Source organism: Mirounga leonina, unplaced genomic scaffold (assembly GCF_011800145.1).
Source record: "Mirounga leonina isolate KUSES-001 unplaced genomic scaffold, KU_Mleo_1.0 Mir_99, whole genome shotgun sequence".
Taxonomy (NCBI): domain Eukaryota; kingdom Metazoa; phylum Chordata; class Mammalia; order Carnivora; family Phocidae; genus Mirounga; species Mirounga leonina.
The window spans coordinates 4,111,566-4,134,333 of record NW_023270971.1 but is presented as its reverse complement, the minus strand read 5'-3'; the positions used below and the strand labels follow the sequence as shown (position 1 = coordinate 4,134,333).

The 22,768-nt window shown below is 41.8% G+C and overlaps 1 protein-coding gene across 1 annotated transcript in view; it reads left to right on the top strand.

Annotated features, from left to right (window-relative positions):
• The window catches only part of LOC118006768 (chondroitin sulfate proteoglycan 4-like), a 34,558-nt gene extending 12,246 nt beyond the window's left edge, over positions 1–22,312 (top strand). The window contains exons 2-7 of the mRNA XM_034999537.1: positions 336–3,905; positions 5,309–5,779; positions 10,026–10,202; positions 17,966–18,164; positions 21,550–21,681; positions 22,197–22,312. Coding sequence (XP_034855428.1) covers positions 393–3,905; positions 5,309–5,779; positions 10,026–10,202; positions 17,966–18,164; positions 21,550–21,681; positions 22,197–22,312 — 4,608 coding nt within the window. The 5' untranslated portion in view covers positions 336–392. The remainder of the gene's footprint in view (positions 1–335; positions 3,906–5,308; positions 5,780–10,025; positions 10,203–17,965; positions 18,165–21,549; positions 21,682–22,196) is intronic.
• Positions 22,313–22,768: the final 456 nt, after the last annotated feature.

Genomic DNA, 22,768 nt, shown 5'->3' with positions numbered 1-22,768 from the left:
GATTTTCTTAAATCTTTAAAAACGTGTAAGTTTTCAATTACTGGAGGAAAAACCGTGAGAAAGAAAGAGAACAAAATAGCTATCCATTTGATTACCGTTATTTTACTAGAATAAAATCATGTGCCATTTGAAAAGTTGGAATATCCTCTGATTTTACCAGCATGCCTGAAATATTCTGACTCTGAAATTTTTAAACTTCGTTGTGTAGTCCATACATGTGGAAAGTGGTTCCAAGTCCAAGTTTCTCTCTCTCTCTCTTTCTCTGTGAATGGCCCTGTTTTCTTAATAAAATACTATGATATGTGATTGATTAATTATAATTCTTTCTATTTCAGGTGAGGGTGAATTTGGGTGCAGGTGAACAAGTGCTCCTTTCTGAGCAAAGACTTCGTATGGATGACCTGGATTGGCATTTAGTGGAACTATACTATGTTAAAAACAATCTCTCTCTGGTTATCGACAAACAGTATGAGACAACTGGCCAGATCACTGGTGGGATGCACAATTTGCACTTTCAACATGGAATCTACATAGCAGGCCATGGTGGACTTGACATGCCTTACCTGGATGGAGAGCTCCCCAATTTCCGTGGATGTATGGAGGATGTGGTATTTAACCAGAGGGAGATCCTCGCATCCCTCAGGTCTTACCCTGGTTTTAAGAAAGTTTATGAGGTGTCACTAGGATGCAATGATGAATTTTTTGCAGGGGAGGATGAAGCCATCAATTTCTTTAGCTCCAGATCCTACGTTACCTTCCCAGAATGGAAGGTACAAGGGGAAGGGCTGTTGGAATTTGCTTTGCAGACTGGAACTCAACAAGCTTTGCTTTTATTTCAGTCAGGTAGAGAAGGAGATTTTGTTGCTTTGGAAATAGTGAATGGTCTGTTGAAGGCTCGTGTAGGAAGGAGCAAAAGTAACACCCAGCTCTCTTCTTTTAGCTTAATTAGTGACAACAAGTGGCACATTATTCAACTCAAATTCACTGGAAGGTATCTGGACCTGATGGTGAATGAGCAAGGGGTAAGGACGTTGCTGCCTTTGCAAAGCCAACCATTTGTATCGGAAGGTCCTCTCTTCGTGGGAGGTCTTGATAACCGTAAGGGAGAAGAAGTTAAGAAGTTAGAACTTGCCTCTGTGTCCAGGAAATCTGCCCGAGGAATCTCTTTCAAAGGGTGCTTAAGAGGCTTGGAAACCAACTCAGAAAAAAGAGCATTAAAGAATGCCCTTGTGTCCAAAGATGTAGCTGCCGGGTGTAAATTGCAGAGTAGTGATAATGAAAACCCTTTCGTAATGACAACAGAAAACCTGCTTTGGTCAGAAATTCCCCTTTCCACTACCGTCCCCGAGGCAGGCAAGCCTTTTCTTCACCATGCGAGTAGCTATTTCTTGAGTCTGAATAACTTGGAGGTCCAAGAAGGTGGGCGAGCGTTACTGGAACAAAGGCATATGAACGTGGATGTGGCATCAGAAGATTTGGGCATCCATCCTTCTCAAATTCTATTTAAAATAGAGGAAATGCCCCTTCATGGGTTCCTTCGAATTGATGTTTCCCCTGCGCAGAGAATGGAGGAGGCTTTCACTATGTTAGATTTGGGGCAAGGGAAAGTTTGGTATGTCCATGATGGTTCAGAAGAACCGAGGGATTTTTTCACATTTTCAGTCTCGTCCAAGAACAAGAAGGAAATGCCGTTATACCTGCAAGGACATGTTCCATATGTGTTTACCATTACTGTCCTTCCAGTAAATGATCCCCCAGTCCTTAAGCTCCCTGAAGGAAACTTGCTTCTCGTGTTTGAGAATTCTAAGAAACGACTGACTCCAAATATAATACACGTGTCAGACCCTGACACAGATTCCTTGAGTCTTAGTTTCTCAGTTCTTGGCAACTTCAATTCAGATGCTGGGTTTTTAGAAAACACCAATGGTCCTGGGAAAGCCATTAATGGTTTTACGCAGGGGGATTTAAGAGATGGCAACATTTTCTACGTGCACAGAGGTCATCGGAACTCCCGGATCCTTCTGAGAGCAAGCGATGGAGAGCTGGTTAGCAATACGGTAGTGTTACGGCTCGTGGCTGTTCCTTGGGACTTTGAAGTGGCTGTTAGAACTGGGGTAGTCGTCCAGCAGGGTGGCACGGTTCTGATTACACAGGGTAACTTGTCAGTGGAGGTTAACGGTGAACCCCACAAGATGGAGACCCGCTATGCTATCACTCATCCACCCCAATTTGGCCAGATTCAGCGGCAGGGGTCAAGGGACGAATGGAAACAAGTTAGTACCTTTTCTCAGCGTTCCATTGATCGGGGTCGTGTCCAGTACCACAGTACATTTCAAGAATTACAGCTAGAAAATGTTACAGATCACTTTAAATTTAAAGTTAACATAGAAGGAAAAATCAGTGAAGAGTTGACGTTTCCTATTACTGTACACTGGCTCAAGTTTATACTTCTGAAGAATGTTCCTCTCGAGGTCAGGAAAATAGGCAGACAATTATTGAACTCTGATCATCTGCAGGCTGTAACGGAGGGTGTGGACGTAACTCAGAGAGAACTGCATTTTAAGTTACTGACCCCACCTAAGAAAGGAAAATTGCTAGTTGGCAATAAAGTTCTAAAAACAAACTCCGTCTTCAGCCAACAAAACATTGCAGACTCTAAGATAAGTTATGAGCCACAGGAGAGGCCCAGGGAAGACACACAAGACACATTTAGGTTCTTGATTGTTGCAAAACACATAGAATCAAAAGATTATACTTTCAGAATAAACTTTGAAGCAGATAAGACACGCATTATTGTAACTAACAGAGGATTATTTGTAAAAGAAGGAGGAGGGAAATTAATTACGAAATCAGAATTATTTGCTCAAACACTGGACAATCAGACCTTCCAATATAAAATCACCAAGAGTCCTCAACACGGGAAGCTGAAACTGGTTAACTTTTCAGATCCTCTGGGAAGTCGTGACAATATCACCGCATTCACTGATCAAGACATAGTAGGTGAGCGGCTGATGTATGTCCACGATGACTCTGAGACCCAGCATGATGAATTCCTCCTTGTGGCCTCTGCCACAGGACCAGGCCAAGAGGGAGTGGTCAGGCATCTTGACACGGAACACTTATCTACAGAAATCAAAGTCGCCATTTCTGTAGACTTAAAGAATGATGAGAAACCAGTGCGTGTGGTAGATAAGGTCTTTCATGTCGTGAGGAATGGCCAGCGCCTACTGACCCTGGCAGATCTCTGTTACCATGACCCCGACTCAGATTTTGATGATGGGCAGTTGCTCTATACCAGGCGGGGCATCCCAAATGGGGACCTGGTGAGAGCCACTGATCTGTCTCAGAAACTCTACCAGTTCAGGCAAGAAGACCTGCGGGAAGGGCGAGTGCTCTTCAGACATCGGGGTGCAGACTCTGCCCGCTTTGTGCTGTTTGTGACAGATGGTGTCCATTACACATCATCCCTTCTTGAGGTCAGTGTGTCAGACCCTTATGTCCAGATAGCCAACAACACGGGGCTGGTTGTACAAAGAGGAGAGGACAGCAGCCTCACAACAACTAACCTCAGTGTCACCACAAACCAAGATGTCAGAACAGACCACGAGATCGAATTCTACATGCTGCAGCCCCCAAAGCATGGCAGAGTGCTGGTCAACCATTCAGTGTCCCACTCATTTTCCCAGCACGACTTGAAGCAAGGACATGTGATTTATAGGCATGATGGCAACGGCAACTCTGATGTGTTCAACCTGACAGTGAAAGTTAAAGAGATATATATAGACGTGGGCATCTATGTACGAATGTACTCAGAAAGTCACCAACATCGCACCCAAATTCTGCTCATTAAGACCCTTGTAGTTGAAGAAGGAAAACCAGTAAAACTGAGTAGAGGAAGACTCCAGGTAGGTAGTTGTCCTACCACCAAGCATTCTCTCTCTCCCAGAGTAATCTGCTTCTAAGAGCTATTTTTGTGTTGATTTCTCCCTGGTATTCAGAATGACTTTTTTCTAAACGTAAATGCCTTTGAAAAGAAAAGCTGGAAAGTTTCATGATTTTGACACTGCTGATTTTCCTATAGTTGGAAATGGAATAACTAAGCCTTATGTTAAAGCCGAGTGCACACCAGCACACAAGTATGTATGTTTGTTTAGTGTAGAATGAACTGGGAATGAGGAGATGATGTACATAGTATAGTAAATTAAGAGATCTTTACTTTTTTCATTTTTTATAGAAACGCTGCCAATATTTCATTTGATCTGAGTTACATTTGTGATGTGATGAAGCAGGGTATAAAAATTTAGAGAAACTTAAACATAAAAAGGGTTCCTAAAACAGCAGAGGATGCTATCCTACACAGTCAATTTCCTTAGCTCTGAAGGTGGCCTCGTTTCGTTTCCTGAAATTGATGGATAAAATTGGTGCAGACTAGTGGAATGCCAGGGGTGAGACCTTATACCAGAAGCTACCTGGTTTCCTGGGGCTCCTACTTAGAAACTTCCAGCAGGCAAAGCCCTGCTGATCAGAGTTAGGAGAGAGTGTTTGTTTTAGGGTAATCCTGTACAGGGTTTGTAAACTGTGATTTATGACAGCTGGCCACAAATACAGGCTATTCTGAATATACCCTCAGGACTGCAAAGGAGTTTACTTGTTTGCTAAATGCAGCCAATAACATCAAGAAGAAATGAACCCAAATCAGAAGCAGTTTACTAAATGAGTTTGCCTGAGGAAATGTGGGGCTCACCAGCATTTCTCAATTCTTTTTTAGGATCTTGGAGAGTTTATGTTTCACCACAAGGGGGCATGTGTAGTTCAGTGACTATAAATCAGTTAAAATGACAGTTTTGAGATGGATTTTGCTGAATCAGTAGATTAAATATATATTGAAAATGCTGAGCTAGTTAAAAGGGGAGAGAAAAACTTTCCTCTAAAGTCTTGCAATTTAAGTGATTCAACTTCTGCTTCTTCACCATCTTTCATTCCTTCTCCTTATACCATTTTATTTCTTTCACTTCAACTTGCTGAGTCCTGGGTATCCTGCTGCTGTGAATGATGCCTTGTTAACGCATTAGTAGCTATTCAGGTCTTGTTGACTATTACTTTTCTTTGCAACCATTTGCATTAAATGCAAGTGTTGACATGGTCACCAGAACAGACCGAGGTTTAAACTCTCTATCGACCCTGATAGTAACTTAAGCCATTTGTAGACATTAATAGAGAACAATTTGGTTCATCAACGGTCTTGACTCTTATGAGTATTGATGTGATTTTCTTTTTTGTGTCTGTGTGTTGTATATACAAACTCAAGGCTGTCCACGAAGATAATATTCCTTCAGAGGCAATGTTCACCGTCAGAATTCCACCAATGCATGGATACCTCCGGAAATCTTTACCAGAAGAAGGAAGCTTGGGTGCAGATGCAAAGTCCCCTCTGATTTTTACACAACAAGATGTTGATGATGGGGATGTTCTTTATGTGCAGACAGCTCCTGACCAACAACAGGACCGTTTTTTACTGGAAGTGGTGAATGGTTTCCAAGCTGTGAATGGAATTGAAATCTTAGTGGATATCGTCCCTAAGCGGATTCCTCTGGAGGTACAAAATTTCACAGTCCAAGAAGGTGGTTCTAAAGCACTTCTGGAAGACTATCTCAAAATTCCAAACAAATATTTTGAGCGAGTTGACTGTGAATTTGTTCTACTGAAACCACCGAAACATGGTTATGTTAGAAATTCTAATTTTCCAAGAGTAAAGCTGATGAAGTTTACCAGGAAACAGGTAATAATTCTCAGTTAATACATTTGGGTACATGGAGTAAGAGAAAAAGAAATGCTATTTATTATTTAGATTACTGGACTCTCAGGAGTGATAAGACTTGAAAGAGTATCTAGTTTAACCTCCTAACAGATGCTAGAAGCCCCTTCCACAGTAACCCCATAGAAAGATCATCTAGCCATTGATTAAATATATTCAGTGATGGAGAACTCACTACTTCATGCAATGGGCACTTCCGGTTTAAAAATACTTCAATTGTTAGAAAGTTCTTTCTGCTGACCTGAAGTCTGCTGCTTAGACACTGAGAGCTCACAGCACAAGTCGTCCCTCCTTTCCTGAAAGCTCTTTAAATATTTGAAAGAAAAAGTTATCAAGTTCCCTCGGATTTTATCTTCTTTAGGTTAAACATCTCTAGGTTCTCCCACTTTGGCTCATAAGCCATGGGTTTCTAGCCCCTGTGCCGTCCTGGCTGCCCATTTCTAGACGTGCTTTAGTCATTAGTGGGTTTACTCATTTATTCATTCCATTATTCAATTAACAGATGTTGACAGAGTGCATACTCTGTGCCATGCCCTATGTAAGCACAGTGATATCAATGGTTAAATGGCCCAGTCCCCACAATCCAGCAGCAGAACACAACTTCCCGTCTAGTGTTCAGCATAAAATAACCACTCAGCTCGGGGCTGCTATCATGTTTCTTTGCTTTGGGCTAGGTTGGTATTATTGTGAGACTTGGCTTTCTTATCATGAATAAAATAATGATTTCCATTACTTTCTAAGTATTGAAAGTAGCTTGCCACCATTTCCTTTATAAGCTCCGGGGAATATGCACTCTTCAGGTTGGAAGCCATTAACAACCACCTGGCATCTCTGGGGATCTTTGTCCTGTTAGAAATAAACCCATGTGGGCTGCTTTAAGGATTTGCTTCTAAGGATTTCATCTTATCAATGGACTTGAATTGATTTGCTAAACCCTTCTTCTGTTCAAGTTGCTGTTCAAGGTTGCCATGATGAGCCACATTCCTTGCCCTGAGGAGATGCTGGGGGAGGGGACATAGGCACCCAAGTTTTGACATGAGTACATCCTTCTGATGCTTCACAGAGCATTCTCACCATGGTGCCAAGGAAGTGCAGAGTTGGCACATCTGACTCTAGTTGAAGAGAATAGGGAAGACTTCACAGAGGGAGTAATGTTTAAGCAAGACTTGAACAAAGAAAGAAAGAGCAGGGAGGTAACAGAGGAGAAACAGGAAAAAAAAAAAAAAGGCAACATAAGCAAAGGGAACAGCGTGGCCAAGGAGGCATTAAAGTGAATGGGTTCTGGGGGCTGGGAAATAACCCACAAGACTTGCAGGTGGGCTCAGGAGTGGCAGAGAGAACTGAGGCCAGACGGGAGAGTCTTGAATTATATGTCGAGAGGGTTAGACTGAACCGGCAGGCCTTAGGGAGCCATGGGAAGAAGCAGAGAATCCTGAGGACTGGAAACGACCTTGGAAATCAGTGCTTCTCTACTGGGGACCCGGGGAAGGTGATCCTTTAGTGACTTCCTATAGGCATCTCTTCATCATGGCTTCCTTCTCAAAGGCTGGACAAACCATCCAAGATGACCACTTGCTCTGGTGCAAGTTGAATTTAATACTGTTCACCTCAGGGATGCTAGGTGAGAGACTGAGCACTAAATTTTCATCCTGTCTTGGTCAATTCATTGTTGATTGTGCTTTGTAAGAAATATGCATTTAGAATGGTTGGTTGAAATCTGTATGTCACGTACGTGTGCTCCCTCTAGGATCTGTGTTATCGTGTAGCCTTGTTCACAGTCAAGGTCATGTGTCCCTGCTCTTCCAGATGACTCCTTCGTACTTTCTCTTCCTATATGACTCTAAGGTCTCCAGGTTTTGAGATATCATTGTTTTCATGTAAAGTAGCACTAACCCCTAACAACTGGTGGCTAGAGTGTTGAGTGGCTTGGAGGAGCCCGTGGCCATGTTTGCCCTTCATTCATTCAGCAAATCGTTTTTGAGTATCTATTATGTGTCAGGCATGCCAGTTGTAAGGAGTGGGGATACAGGGGTGAACAAACCCGGCAATAATCTGTGCCCTGATGCACTGGAGGGGAAAGAAGGAGGCAGAGAGAGACAATAGAAAAAATAAATAAGTGAAATAAAAGGCATGTCGAGTGAAGATTAGTGCTATGGAGAAAAATAAAGCAGGAAAGGGAGCTGGGAAGTGCTGGAGCCTTCAGTGGGGGGTGTGTGTGTGCCTGTTCGGTTTCAAATCAAGTGGTCAGGGGAGGTCCCATTGAGAAGGCAGCATCTGAACAGACAGCTCAGACAGACAGGAGGTGATGGGTGGGTGAGCCTGGTAGACATGGCGGGAGAGCATTCAGGCAGAGGGAAGAGCAAGTGAACAGCTGTGTGGGGAGCAGCGAGGGGTTTAGTGGGACTGGACCGCATGCCATGGGGGGAGAGCTGTAAATGAGGGTAGGGAGGTCCGGCATGGGAGGGCCTTCTACTTCACCTTTAACCCTGAGTGAGGTGGGGAGCAAAGAGGGAGGGAGAAGGTGAGCAGAGGCATGACACCCTATGCCCTGAACATGATTGGTGACAGGGGACCCAATACTTTTCAGTCTTCTAAGATTTTCTACAAGTTTGTTATATCTTTCAGTTTCAGGTCAGCAGATATTTTTCTAGTGTTAGAAGTCGAGAAATAGGCAAACCCCTACCCAATCTTCTCTTTGCCTTTAGATTAATACATATTACGTGGCATGTAATTTGGGGGAGTGCCACTCCTTTGAAGAAATGCTATATTTCTCCAGGAAAGATACTGAGGAGGCAACTTGAATTAAATACTATGTTCCTAAAGCGCTTTAGGTTCAAATTCTCTCACATTCTGACCAATGCCGTCTTCTGTGTTTAGTTTCAAGTAGCTTGTGTTTCAGAACTTGTGGTCAGGCCTATGATGGTCTGGAACTCCTCTGCCCACAGAACTCCAAAGAAATTCTCATAGCACCTGTGTACAAATGGCCACAACTTTCCCTTGAGACTCTTCCTGAACTTTTCAACTCTTGTCAGAAACACCTCTGAGAGATCCAAAGTATTTGCTCAAAGGAAGTGCACCATAGGAACGGGCAAAGTTGAACTGTTAAAATTTTTGGCAGTATTCTATCAAAACAAACACAACCCCAGAGACTTTTTCAGAAGTTCAACTACTCCTGTTGGGCTTTGGAAGTTCTCTGCCATTTTATGTTTGGGTCACAGACTCACTGAAACCAAGTTCCCTTCTAGCTTGAAAATTCTCTTGGTCTCTAATTATGATCCTGTGCTCTTCAGTATTTTCCATCAGACCCTTAAAGACATGAAAGGCATTCTGATCAAAATTGTGGTTATTACAAATCCAAGAGGAATAATTAATTCATTTGATGACCGTTTCAGAATGAAAATTAGAAAATGAAATCTAACAAGGATAAAAGTGAATGTTTGCCATTTGTGTTATTGGTGACAGGGGACCTGTAAAGGAAATCTGCCTTGATAAAAATTTGATTTTGATATATTTCATTATATTCTGTCCACAGGAGATGTTTGGTAGCTAGTTATGGGTAGCATCTGCTAAGAGATGCACCAAAAAATGATTGTGTTCTGAAGGAGGAACAGGATTAGGAAGCAGCATGTATAGTCTCCCATACAAAGAACAGTTAAAGGCATAATGCATGCTTAGTTCAGAAAAGAGAAGTCTGGGGAAACTTAATAGTTGCCCTGGTCCAGATGTCTCCAAACAACAAAAATCCCAACAAGTGGGTAGAAGGGTAGAAGCTTCAGAGCCTCAACCTAACTTTCTGAATTCTCTAACAAAGTAATCCACAACTTCAAAAATTAGTCACTGTAAGTAAACAAGTAGAGTCTGAATTTCAGTGGGTGTTGTTCCACTGAAGGAACAGCTGGATTGTATCACTTACCTATTGCACGTTTCAGTGTTAGAACTAGCCTTTGACTTAGGTCTCCTGATTACCAGTCCGGTGTTCTCTTTCGTATTGCTCCATTCCTCCTTAAACTTACTCCTAGGATGTGGCATCACTTCATGAAAACTATCCTGTCCATCATAATTTCCACTCTGAGTGTCAGAATCAAACCTCATAGGATGAACACATGCTTCTGTGTTTTAGAGAGACATAAAAATTAGGATTATAGCAATTTATTCATGTTTTTAAATCACATTTCAGTAAGTTGGTGATTTTTGTTGGTGGTGGTTATAGGTGGAAAATGAATTGATTTACTACATGCATGATGATAGTGAGGAGCTTCTTGACAATTTCACCATCTTTGCAAATAGCTCAGAGCTTGGAAAACAGAGTTTGCCCCGAACTCTTTTTGTAACTGTGGAATCCATAAATGATGAGGCTCCAGTAATAACAACCAACAAAATCCTTCAGGTAAGTGCTCTGTGCTTTTTGATTTATCATAATAACATTAGGGCTACCAATTTGATTTTCTTTTATATTATTTCTAATGTTAAATAAGAAGACATAGAACTAGGTATGTACGGTTAACATATTCCTACTGGTTTTAAATAAATGTTAGTTGTGACTGGGACATTCTGTTGGGTAACTGTTGGAAGATGATGAATCCCAATGAGTTACTGTCTTGTTGTATTTCTTGAGTGGGTGTCCTTCACACTGTATTCCCCAAGGCATGGCCTTTCCTATTTAGGGTGGGAAGGTGAGAATCAGCTCCCTGGTATTGAATGTGTGACCTTGGGCAAATTATTTAGTCCGTCAGTGTGCTCTCATCAAGGTGGTAGGAAATGGAGGCAGAGTTGTGAGGAATAAAAGAGAAAATGTTGTAAAACTCTCCCACAGTTCCTGACATGTGGTGTGGTTGGGACTCAATAAATGGTAACATTATTACTGAAAAACTCCAAGGCTAAACCAGTATTAGAATAAAAAAACAAAAAAAAACAAAAAACACTGTACAATCATGTGATGGTATTTTGCTGTTTCTGGGAACTTCCGTCACCCTTCACTCTTTCTGAGAATCCCCTGGGGGTGCTTCTTGGGCACTCACAGTTAAACATGTTTTGGCAACCACATGGTGTCCACCATTTGGCTCCTGTCCTGATGTGGGAACCTGAAGCAATGTCATGGCTTCTATTGGCCACACAAAGGGCTTGATGCGCAGGAGTCCCTCTGGCTCTTATGGCACCATTTCCTCCCACACCAGCACTACCTACGTCAATGCTGGTGAACCCATTTGTGCCAGTTTACACTCAAGGATCCCAAAGCTTTCATTCAGTAGATTTTTTTGGTCTTACATCACTCCTTCATACTGTCCCTTCTTCTAAGGACTTGGGCATGAAAATGCTATGCTGGCTTGGAGAAGAGTTATAGGTATTACAATAGTAAGTGCTCAGAAAATCATTGTTAGCCATTATTATGTGCCAGGTATCACTCTAAGGGCTTTTAGCTCACTGAGAGATGTCCTACCATTTCCCTCATTGGACAGAGGAGGAAATGGCATGACAGCTAAATGACAGGCTGAGGACAGAGTGACAGCACAGGAGCCTGATGGCTTTTTCATGCCTCTTTTCAGGCTCTCCAGCAATGACTGACACATAACAAACAAGAAGTATTTGTTGAAGTGATGAGTAAATGAAAATATAAACTGTCATTTTCCCCCCAACATTGGCCCATGTTTCAGAGACCAGGCTTTTGCCTTGGCTCTTTCTTCCTTTAGTACAGCTGCATTTCTGGAAGAATCCAGAAATGACCCCTCGCACATTTCAGCCTCTAGGGGACACATTCATCAGGTATGCCCAGACGTGGGAATCTGAAGGTGTTCACTTTGAAATTTGGCAGAGACAAATCGTCCCACATACGTTTTGGACAACGTCAGCCTTGTTTACACACTCAAGAGAGTAAATAGTTAATAATAGATTCTTTAGAAGTCCAGAGGAGATTGGGTAGTCAGAAAAGATGCAGAAGAGGTGGACACAAATAGCACTCACCGGGGGCTTATCTAACTAGAAAATTTTATATTGTTAAGCATGGAAACAGGCTGGGGTTTTTAAAATCTGTTTTTATTTGCTCAAAATAATTGGATTTAGGAATAAGCTTTTTAGGGCTTTTAGGTATTTTATGGCTTGGCTCATTATTCAGCCTCTGTATTTTAAGTGAAAAACTAATGGTGTTTATACCTTTGGAACGTGTCGCTTTATCTCTAGTTTACTCCAGTCATTGTCTAGACAGCCTGGGAATGGGACGTTCTAGCTGGTCACATTTGGAGGCCTACCTCTGTTTTCACAGATTCTTGTGGTGTTACTATCTACTGAACTCATTCTCAGCAAAGCGGTCTAAGACTAGGTTGTTGGCTCCAGGGAGGGATCGTAGGCATCAATGATTATTAAGAACAGTTATAAAAGTTTACATTTATTATGGGCTTACGGAGTACAGTACTGAACATCTTCCAGAAGTGGTGTCATTTTCACAACCCTCAAAGCAACTGCTGTTCCTGATGTCCTCATCATAATAGGAGCAGTGAGGCCCAGAGTCACCAAGGGAAGGTGCGAAAAGTCTGACTGTCTCACCACCATTCTCTGCTGCTTGGCCCACTACTCATGACTGCCTCAAGCTCTCTCAGTGCATCCACGTGATCAAGGGCTGTCTTTATTATGAAGAAAAAAGCCCCAAAGCCGTGGTGCTTCTTGCTCCCCCTCACGTGGACTTCGGGGACTAGGTCCGCAGCAATTGTACTGAACACATATGTGTTCGCCCAGGAACCTCAGCAGAGGAGTTGGGCATTTTGCCGTGTGGTGCGAAACTGCAGGATGAGAAAGATCCATGGGAGGGAGCTAAAATCTAGACAGATACGGGAGAAGAGCTGGAGCCGGCTGAGGGAGAGGAAGACCAGGGAATAACGCAGTGAACTCTTGGGCTTCCTTCTGAAAAGGAATTGAAGCCTTGTGGGTCTGGCTTTCCGTTCTGAGGTGCCATTAGTTATAAGAGGCACCCTCAACTTAATAATAGTTTTATTATATTGAAATATTCCTGTCAATTTAAGATCTTCAGAACATTAGATTGTGAGAGGAAAAAATGTGTGCGCTGGCCTTTGTCTCTGTCTTCCCTTTAAATTAGGGAAATACAGTCTCTGCTGAGAACCTTGAGCTTGCTCAGGCGGTTTGCCCACACCCCCTTCCCCCATCCTTATTCCAGAGTGTTTCTCTCTAGAAAAGAGGAACAGTCGCTGGGGGCAAGGGCCATTTCCTTTATTCTTACCTTCTTCCCTGGAGAGCCTGGATCTAGGCCAGGAAGGGTGCAACTTCCCAGTTTCCATGGATGTGGTCATTTGACTCTGGCTCTTTCTGAGTTTATTCACTTATTTCTCTGGTAAGAATCGCATTCTCTGTCTTTAAAATTCTGGATTGAAGTTAGAAGACCAGAGTTCAAGGTTTGTAAATTGCCCAACTTAAGCAAAATTTCTCTGAGCCTCATCTTCCTTGACAACAAAACCATGACTGAGTTGTGGGTTGGTTTGTGTAAAGATATATATATCTGGATTTATTATAAGGAATTGGCTTATGTGATTATGGAGGTGGGCAAGTTCCAAGATCTGTAGGGTTAGTCAGCAGGCAAGAGACCCAGGAGAACCAATGGTTTAGTTCCCATATGAAGGTCAACAAGAAGAGCTGATGTCCCAGTTCAAAGGCAGTCAGACAGAAAAGAATTCTCTTTACTCACAGGAGGATCAGTTGGTTTTGTTGTTGTGGTGGTGGTGGTTGTTTCTACTTAGGCCTTCAACTGGTTGTATGAGCCTCACCCACTTAAGGGAGAATAATTCTGCTTTACTCAGTCGACTGATTTAAGTGTTAATCTCATCCAAAATGTTAATCTCATCCATTCTCATAGAAACACCCAGAATAATATTTAACCAAATATCTGGATACCCCGTGGCCTAGTCAACTTGACACATAAAATTAACCATCATAGTCTTGAGATTCTATGCTGTCTTTGACTTTTCAAACAGAACTTTCTCAAGACCTTCAGATTATCCCATATGACTACCCAGACTCCTTACTTGTCATCAGAGCTTGGAGCAAGTGGCAAGAAGGGTTATCTGTAGTCTACTTGGGAAAAGGAAGTGGGAGCCTAGGGGGTAGACCAGCTGATAGCATCTCAGATTCTGGATAGGAGTTCAAAGGCAGAAATCTGAATGTTAACCGTTCTATCCTAGCATAGGATACACTTCTTTCTCCTAAAGTACTTTCAACAACATTTCATTTAGCCACAGAACTTGTGGCTGGCTGGTCTCCAAAGTCATTCAGTGGTGCAGGGAATCATTTCTGATGTGACAGACTGGTGTTAGGAATTGGGGTTAGACCAACTCCTGAAATGAATCCTTTGCATTTTACTCTGAAATATACTCTACTGAGTACTTTTGTATTCAAGCATCACCAGAAATTTTGGTGCATACCTGATCAAATGTATTTGTGTCCACAAGGGGGCTTCACTTTCCCGTTTTTCAACTTTGGCTTTCAATACTGTACATTTTGTTTTGTTGTTGTCTTCTACACCAAAAATAGAATCATTTGTTTGTTTCTGATAAGCACTTGTCATCACTAAAAAGAGCGTTGAGAGCCAGGGACAGTGAAAGAATTAAGGCAGCAAAGCCTGAGATTTTGACGGAAGGCTTAGAAGGGTCAGACAGTGGGATAGTAACTTTATAAACATTTCACATCCCTCATCTGAAACTCAAAACAAAGGTCTGGGTTTTTAAACATTAGAGTCATAATTAGGATTATATTGGATTATAATTAGGTTTCTAAATCCCATTGACCTTCTGTTTAAGTTAAAGGTGAATTTTTAAAAATGTGTTCCAATTAATGTGCTAATTATTTTTTCAAATATGAATTCCTTAAACCATTATTTCTTGGGCTTTAGATCACTTTTAATTCTGCATTCAGGTCTGCAACCTTTGTTTTTCTTCTCCCCATCTACCTGAAGTTGCTATGACCAATGACTTGGCACGAAATCAAGCCTCGCCCAAAGCAGTGGGGCTGTTAATTGAACTAAATTTGATTTGAGTGGAAATAAAGACCTAAAGTTACCAGCTCTTGTTTTGACTGGCCGGTTTTTGACTTGTTTTGAAAGATGGTATATTCCAGAGGCAAGAGGGGGCAAAAGCAGAGTTGCACGGAAGAGTAGCTGCAGTGGAAAACGTGCTTCATCCAGCTTTTGTGTGCGCGGTGCTGGAAAAAATGAGTATCTACGAGTCACGAGAAGAGAATGGCAGTACTTTTCCAAATCAGCTTGAGTTCTTAAAGAAAGGAAAGTAAGATACACGGATGGATTTTAAAATGTAAAAAGTGAAAAAGTAGAATCAGTGGCCTTGGAATTTTGTTAAATAGTCCAATTGTGTATTTTATAAACACTGTAGCTTTCCATGGATTAACTGAAGACCAAAACCTTATAATTTGAACATTAGGTTGATGAGCATTTCTGGTAGCTATTAAAAAACTGATGTCCTTAGGGTTTAGGGCTGAAAAATCCTCAGTGGCCATATTCCAAAAGCCAAGATATAGGAGCATCCATCAACAATACAATCATGAAACGGATGAACTATCTCACCCCAAATTATGGAGCGATGCTGTGGGATTAAACAAAATCCACAGTACATGTTAGAGAATGGCTCCAATAAGCGTAATCAGGACACTCCGAATGACTTTTAAGTAATGTCTTTAAAAAATCATATTTATCTTCAGAACTGAATCTGATGAAGAAGATGGGTAACATAGAGCTAATATTTATTGAACTCTTACTATCTGCCAGGTGAAGCTTGTTCTAAGTACTTTACATATCTTAAATCACTCATTACACATAATAATTCTATCATTCCTAGTTTACTAATGAGGAAATTAAGGCATAGGTAAATTAAGAAATGTGCCCAAGGTTACATAGCTAACGTGGCATATCATGCCTCATATGAAAATGTAGGATCCTATCTTATATATTTTCTGATATTCCTTTCTCAAATTCTGTTTAAATAGTTTTTAGATAATGAGTGAGCATGAATTAAGATATTTCATAAACTCCCTGTGCTACTAAGGAAAACAGCCTTTTAGACCAGAGAGATATCTATTAAATTGCTTAGGATTGAATTTTTAAACAAGTTGGTAACAAGCATAGAAGATGATAAGGTTCTAGTCAGAGAGCAAAGAATGACATAAGCTTGAAAATATGCATGGTGTTTCTATAGGGAAGACATTTATAAATACAGATAGAAATGTGAAAATTTAGTTAGTGATAATGCCACCCATTTTTAGTGTTTGTCAAATACCATGTGACTGCATGATTATAGAAACTCAAAACAGCCTCCTTCCTTCAAATGGGATTCAATGTCTAAATACGCATTTTCAGCTCAACATGTTCACAACTGAACTCCTGATCTTACTTCCCGAATCCACCCCCTCTGCCACTCTCCTCATTTCAGTTGATGGTAACTCCATCCTTCTAGGTGTTGAGGTCCCAACCATGGAGTCATTCCTCCACCTTTCCTTCTTCCACACCTCACCACGTCCGATTCGTCAGACAGCCTGTTGGCTTTACCTTCAACACACACCCAAAACTTGACCACTTCTTACCACCTCAACAACTTCCGGCCACTCTCTTCTCTCATCTCTTTCCAGGATTATGGTAGTCATTTCCTAACTGGTCTCCCTGCTTCTACCCCTGCCTTCCATGGTCTGTTCTTGACACAGAAGCAACAGGGTTCTGTTAAGACCAAATTACTCCTCACCTAAAGCCCTATGATGCTTCCCCATTGCACTCAAGTAAAAGCCAAAGTTCTTACAGTGGCTGTCAAGATCCTGCAGGATTCAGCCTTCCATTACATTTTTGACTCATTTTCTTGTCCTCCTCATCTCACTTGCTCTGCTCCTGCCATACTGACCTCCCTGCTACTCCTCAAACGGATGAGGCTGGCTCCCACCTTAGGGCTGTTCCCTCTGCCTGCATGTTCTTTCCCCAGATAGCCACGTGGCTCCTCCTTCACCTCCTTCCAGTTTTTGTCAAATGAGCCTCTGATTTAACATTCTCCCACTCCTGAGCCCCTTATTTAGCTTTATTTTACATTATTTTCATAGTGCCCGTGAACTTCTAACAGACTGTATAGTTCATTTCTTTACTATGCCTGTTGTTTGTTCCCTGTACTCCTTCATCCCCTCCTGCTGGAATGTAGGCTCCGTGAGGATAGGACTCTGTTTTGTTCACTGATGGATTGCAGGCACCTAGGACGTTGCCTGGAACATAGTTGATGCTCAATAAATGATGAATTGTGGAACTAGGATATTTAAGCAAGGTAAATAGATTTTAAATGTAATTGGAAAATAGAGACTATTACTCAGAAATAATTGTAGATGAGCTATCAGCACAGCAGATAGGCACCAGATATGTGTTTTCCTGCAAGACAGGTAAAATAAAGGAAAATTCTTAAAATGTGCAACATGTGTTTTCCCTCAAATATTTAAGAGCTGATGAAATCATTCACTTCTTAAAACGGTGAATAGAAATCCTTAAATCAGCCCTGTGAGTAGGTTCTGTGATGATCTGAGATTCCGTGTAGAATCTTCACCTATGCTTCCATATTTAGCATATGTCAGGCATGCAGAGGGTGCTTAGTTACCATCATCTTTTATTGTTATTATACTTTATAGAAATAAGTATTCACTTTAAATAATGAATTTTGAATAAATAATTATGAATACTATTTTGGGGGGACCTTATAAACCTCACAAATTAAACAAACACTATAGCATGCCCTGAATTTCATCTGGTATTTAATTATATGTCTGTTTTAAATTAAGAATCTTCATGCTTTAGGGGCACCTGGGTAGCTCAGCTGGTTGAGCGTCTGCCTTCGGCTCAGGTCATGATCGCAGGGTCCTGGGATCGAGCCCCACGTCAAGCTCCCTGCTCAGCGGGGCGTCTGCTTCTCCCCCTGCTCATGCTCCTCTCTCTCTCTCTCAAATAGATAAATAAAATCTTAAAAAAAAAAAAAAAGAATCTTCATGCTTTAAAAGCTCTAGTGAATTGCTTTAGTTTCTAAATCTTTGTGCAAGAGGCCAGAGTCGCATAGCTATCCAGTTTACTTATGTGTCGTGATTGGAATTGGTCTTTGCAAGATCTGTGCTTCTCTTGTTTTTAAGGTGTGGGCGAATTCTGTCACTGAGATTACCAGGGATGACCTCTGTGCGGAAGATGAGGACTCCTCCCCGCAGGACCTCACCTACTGGGTCACTCCACCCAGCAATGGGCATTTGGCTCTCCAGTCCTTTCCTGGCCGAAGCATCCAGAACTTCACCCAGGCTCAAATCAACAAGGGCCAGCTAGTGTTTGTACACACTGGTATGTCATAGAGAAAAGTAATACGAAACTAAAATGTGTTTGAATCACAGGCTAACATGATAGTCAAACCTAGGAGTTGGTGACTGAAAACCACAAGCCATCGAAAAACTTTCTGGGGTCTGTAATTTTTTTTAAGTGGCATGTTGTAGTAAGGCTAATGACAGCAAACACCAGAGACTACCTATAACTCACACATGGCTTACTCACATGGTCATGTAAGGTCTATGCTCAAATACAACTTTCCCAGAGAGTCTTTTCCTGACCACCCATTAAAATAGCATCTCTTCTTGGTCCCTCTCCATCCCTTACTGACTTCCTGCCATTGTAGTATAGATTGCTTTGTTTGTTTGTTGTCTGTCTTCCTCACTAGAGGGTACAAGAGCAGGATCTTTGTTTTTTTTGCTCTGAGATCCTCAGCACCTCAAAGAGTGACGAGAACAAGTAGGTGCTTAATAAAAATGTGTTGAAAGAATGAAATAATATTGAATAGTTTTATGTTCCAGGTCATGTTCCAGATGCTAGGGATACTTTAGTGAACAAAACAAACATATTTGTAAAATAAATGAACACATGGATAAACTAATGAATGAATATAGCTGTAATTCTAAGAGCCTCAGACATTAAAAGGCTTATTTTCTTCCTTCTGTTAATCAGCAAGCCAAATAGCTCCTATAAATCTGAGGAAGGGGTGATCCAGTCTGGCTTTGTTTCCAGGTTGCCCCTGTCACCGGATGGAGAGGGGAAGGAGCCCACTCCTGGGCTGCTGAGTTAATGGGGGTTGGGGGTGCCTGAGCTAGGGGGCATGATGGGAAAGCTACCAGTCATAGCTGGTCAGCCATTTTTATTAACTTCTTTGAAAATATAGTCAAGAAAATAAAGATAAAAAAAATCTTCTAAATTCAAATGTAGTATTTTCCTGATTATCTCTGCAGTTAATACAAAGAATCCCCAAATAATCTGAAAATAATTTACTATGTGAATGCTCTCAACTCGTGGTTCCAAACCTGTAGCCTGGGGACCTATGAGGTTAATTTTATTGCAACAAGATACTAAATCTACTCACATATGTACCAAAGCCTTGTTTCTAGACCAGATGATCTTTTCCACGTATGGATGTTCTCATTTTTTAAATGTGTACAGATGTGCCGATTAATAAAATACAATTCATTTAAAGAGGTACTGAAGTAATAGGAAATTTTCTCCAAATTTTGTGTGGTTTTGATTATTAGATACCAACAATCCAAGTATTATTAGATGAAGGCCTAGAAAGGTTATTTTTTTGAAAGGATTATATTTTCAAAATGGAGAGAACTGCTCTGGAGACTCCCCCAAGGGAAGTTTCAGATTTCTGCAACGATGCAGTTGGCCAGGAAAAGGAATCCTTGAGTCTCTGGCCCACACTGACATCACAGGAGGTGCGGTCACATGACCCATTTCATTTACTCTGCACAAGTCCTCTGAGCCATGTGGAGCAGTGACCCCATCTTAGAGATGAAGAAACTGAGGCTCAGAACGATGTAAGCTGAGCTCACCCTGCAGCTGGGCTTTTTCCGCTGCCTGCCACCCACTGAAGGACAGAGCAGGTTAAAGAATTGCACTCACTATTTGCAGGACTAAAATGAAAATTGGCTCTGGATTTATTTATTTGTAAACAACCAGATCCAGGTTCACTTTTGGCTGGTAGAGGAAATAATTTCTCCTAAAAAAAAAAAGGCAGGAAGGAGAGTTAAAGGCAAGCTCCTTGAGCAGAGGTAGTAATGGCCGGCGCAGACAAGGCTGTTGCTGAGACCAGCTGGTTCTCCTGCTACATCTGTCCATTATCAGCCCCAAACAAAGGCTTAGGTTTAATTAGTCTCTCTTAGCATTTATATTTGCAAAGTGCTCTACCACTAATCTAATTCATTTTTCACATAACAACCTAAGTAGGTTGATAAAGCCAAGATGGGGGAGGCTGTGTGATTTAAGGCCGCCCTTTGCAAAGTACTGTCGGAAAGATCTGAGGTTGTGCAACAGAAAATCTACAGGTCTCCCCTCCTTTCATGTTTCCCTCCTTTCCTCTCTTTGGTCATAGTTAGTGTGGTAAGTTAGGCCATTCCCAGGACACTATTCTAGTATGTATTTTGATAGGATTCCTTTTGATTCTGTTTCCACGTTGTTTCTGGATTCATGAAATGTGGAAAGTGCCTGGTGGCAGAAAGTATTCTCTCCCTCATTTCATGTTTCATTAAATGCAACGTCAGAGTGCTATTTCTAGTAAAAACAAGCAAACAAGCAAGCAAACAAAATTTGATTGTGGGCCCCTGTTCGAAATTAAGCAGACTCAGAATTCTCTCTCTCTCTCTCTCTCTTTTTAAAAACGACGACTCTTGAGTGTATTGGGAAATTTTTAAAAGTCTGTAACCTTTTTTTGTGAGGACTCGGAACTCTGGGTGTGCATAGATAACAGAAACTCAAGAGGCTGTCAAGCCGTCAGCCAGCCGTTTATTAAATTGTGTTATAAGGGAGTACTTGTACGTAATTGCGGAGTCTGACCCTGCCTTCTTTGTTCCTTGCCACATGTCCCTGAGGGCAACAAAGAGAACATTTCTACCCATTACATGATGCAAAGACGTGTGGGCCTCCAGATTTACTGCTGGCTGAACATTTTCAAAGGGTGATGGGAATACGAACATCAGGCTACATCGTGAGCTCGCCTGGTGCTTTGTGAGTCAGCCTGGGAAAGCCCTCCTGGGGACAGGAGCCATAGGGGGCCTGTCTCAATTTCTCTGACACACCTAAGTTATTTGATAACTTTATTGATATCACTAATCCTTTGACAGCATTGTGGGAGTACCATTCTCTTCCTGCAGGAATTCAACAGAAGCTGGCCTGGGTCTTTCCCCACTCTTTACGACCTTAGCGGAAAACAGCTAGTTCGAGATCAGTGAATAATTAGAAATTATTTGGAGGGAGGGGCTAAGTGTTTTTACTTCCCCCTAGTTTTGATTTTCGGTATTATTAAGTCAGCATTATCAATATCTCAGGAATTGCTTGTGTGTGTGTGTGTGTGTGCACGACATGCATGCATTCCAGAGGAGGAAAATGCAGGTGATAAATATGTTTTAAAAGATTTTTTAAAATTTCTTAGAGGTAACACCTTTGCTTTCTTTTGTTAGGTCACGGGGAGGGGAGTGAGGGGAAGGAGGAAAGGGGAGGAGGAAATATGCATTTTAACCTTTATTATTGTTCTTTTAACTTCACATTTTGGCAATATTTGGTTTGGTGAGTTCAGTGATCTATTTACACATTCTCTAGTTGATAAGGGTTGCTTTGCGGGAGAGAGGGTGAAAGTGGGTGGCTTTTGCTGAACAGCCAAAGTGACCAGAATGTAATTCTTCTTTTGAAGGAGCCATGTCAGGAGGCTTTAATTTTCAGGTTACTGATGGTTTGAACTTTGCACCACGACAAATTTTTAGCATTACGGCTCGAACCCTGACCCTTAGCTTAGAAGTAAACCGAAGACTGAGCATCTTTCCAGGTAAGATTTTATTTTATTTTTTAATTTTTACTTATTTATTTGAGAGAGAGAGAGAGGGAGAGAGTTTTCGAGCACACAAGCAGGGAGAGGGGCAGAGGGAGAGGGAGAAGCAGACTCCCCTGCTGAGCAGGGAGCCTGACACAGGGCTCCATCCCAGGACTGCGAGATCATGACCTGAGCCAAAGGCAGCCACTTAACCGACTGAGCCACCCAGGCGCCCTTCCAGGTCAGATTTTAACTTGAGTGCATTTGGGGTGAAGTGGTTTTCAATTTATTCAGAAAGCTCTACCTGCGTGGTAAAAAAGTGTCACCGTTTACCATAGAGTGATACCAACAACAGTTATAAAGTCCCAGAAAGAATCCTCTCTTTGCAGGAATTTAGCAAAAGCAAGACTGTCTCTGTCTACCTCCTCTCTCTTTGCCCTCCATTGTTTGGCAGAGAGGATGTGCTGGTGAAGGGCCGCGGGGGAGGAGGCCCATGATCCACATGCACTCTTCCCGTACTTTCTCTGTAGGGTCCTTGACAAAGCAGGGAGAACCAGGCTCTGCAGTGACCATCGAGATCTTGGATTTTCTTTTTCTAAATATAGAAACCCTGTGCATCCATGGATGCTGTGAGGGATTTCACTGAGTGTTGGCTTTAGGGCCCTGAAGCCTCTGGACTCTTGTTGGCCCAGAATCTCAGCTTGGCTGAGATGGAAAAATCAAAGTGAGCATCTCTGGCTCAGTACCCTCATGGCAGGGATAGGGAAAGATTTACCCCATGGCAGGGGTAATAAAAAAGAAGAACAAACATTTAAACTTGTTATTTTTTTAAAAATGCACTGAGGTAGACTGAACAGAAAACAATAAAATTTATATTACAGTTTTTTTTTTAAAAAAAGGCCCTTACACAGTGACCTGTTTACTTGATACATGTTACCAAACAGAGATGGAGAAAGATAGTAATCACTTTATTAGTTATGGTTATTCTACGGTCACTCTAAGCCAGTTGTTCTCAACCAGGAAGCTTCTAAAAATAGCCATGTCTGGGCCTCACCTTACCCCAGCTGAATGGGGAGTCTGCCATAGGGCCTGGCCATCATTA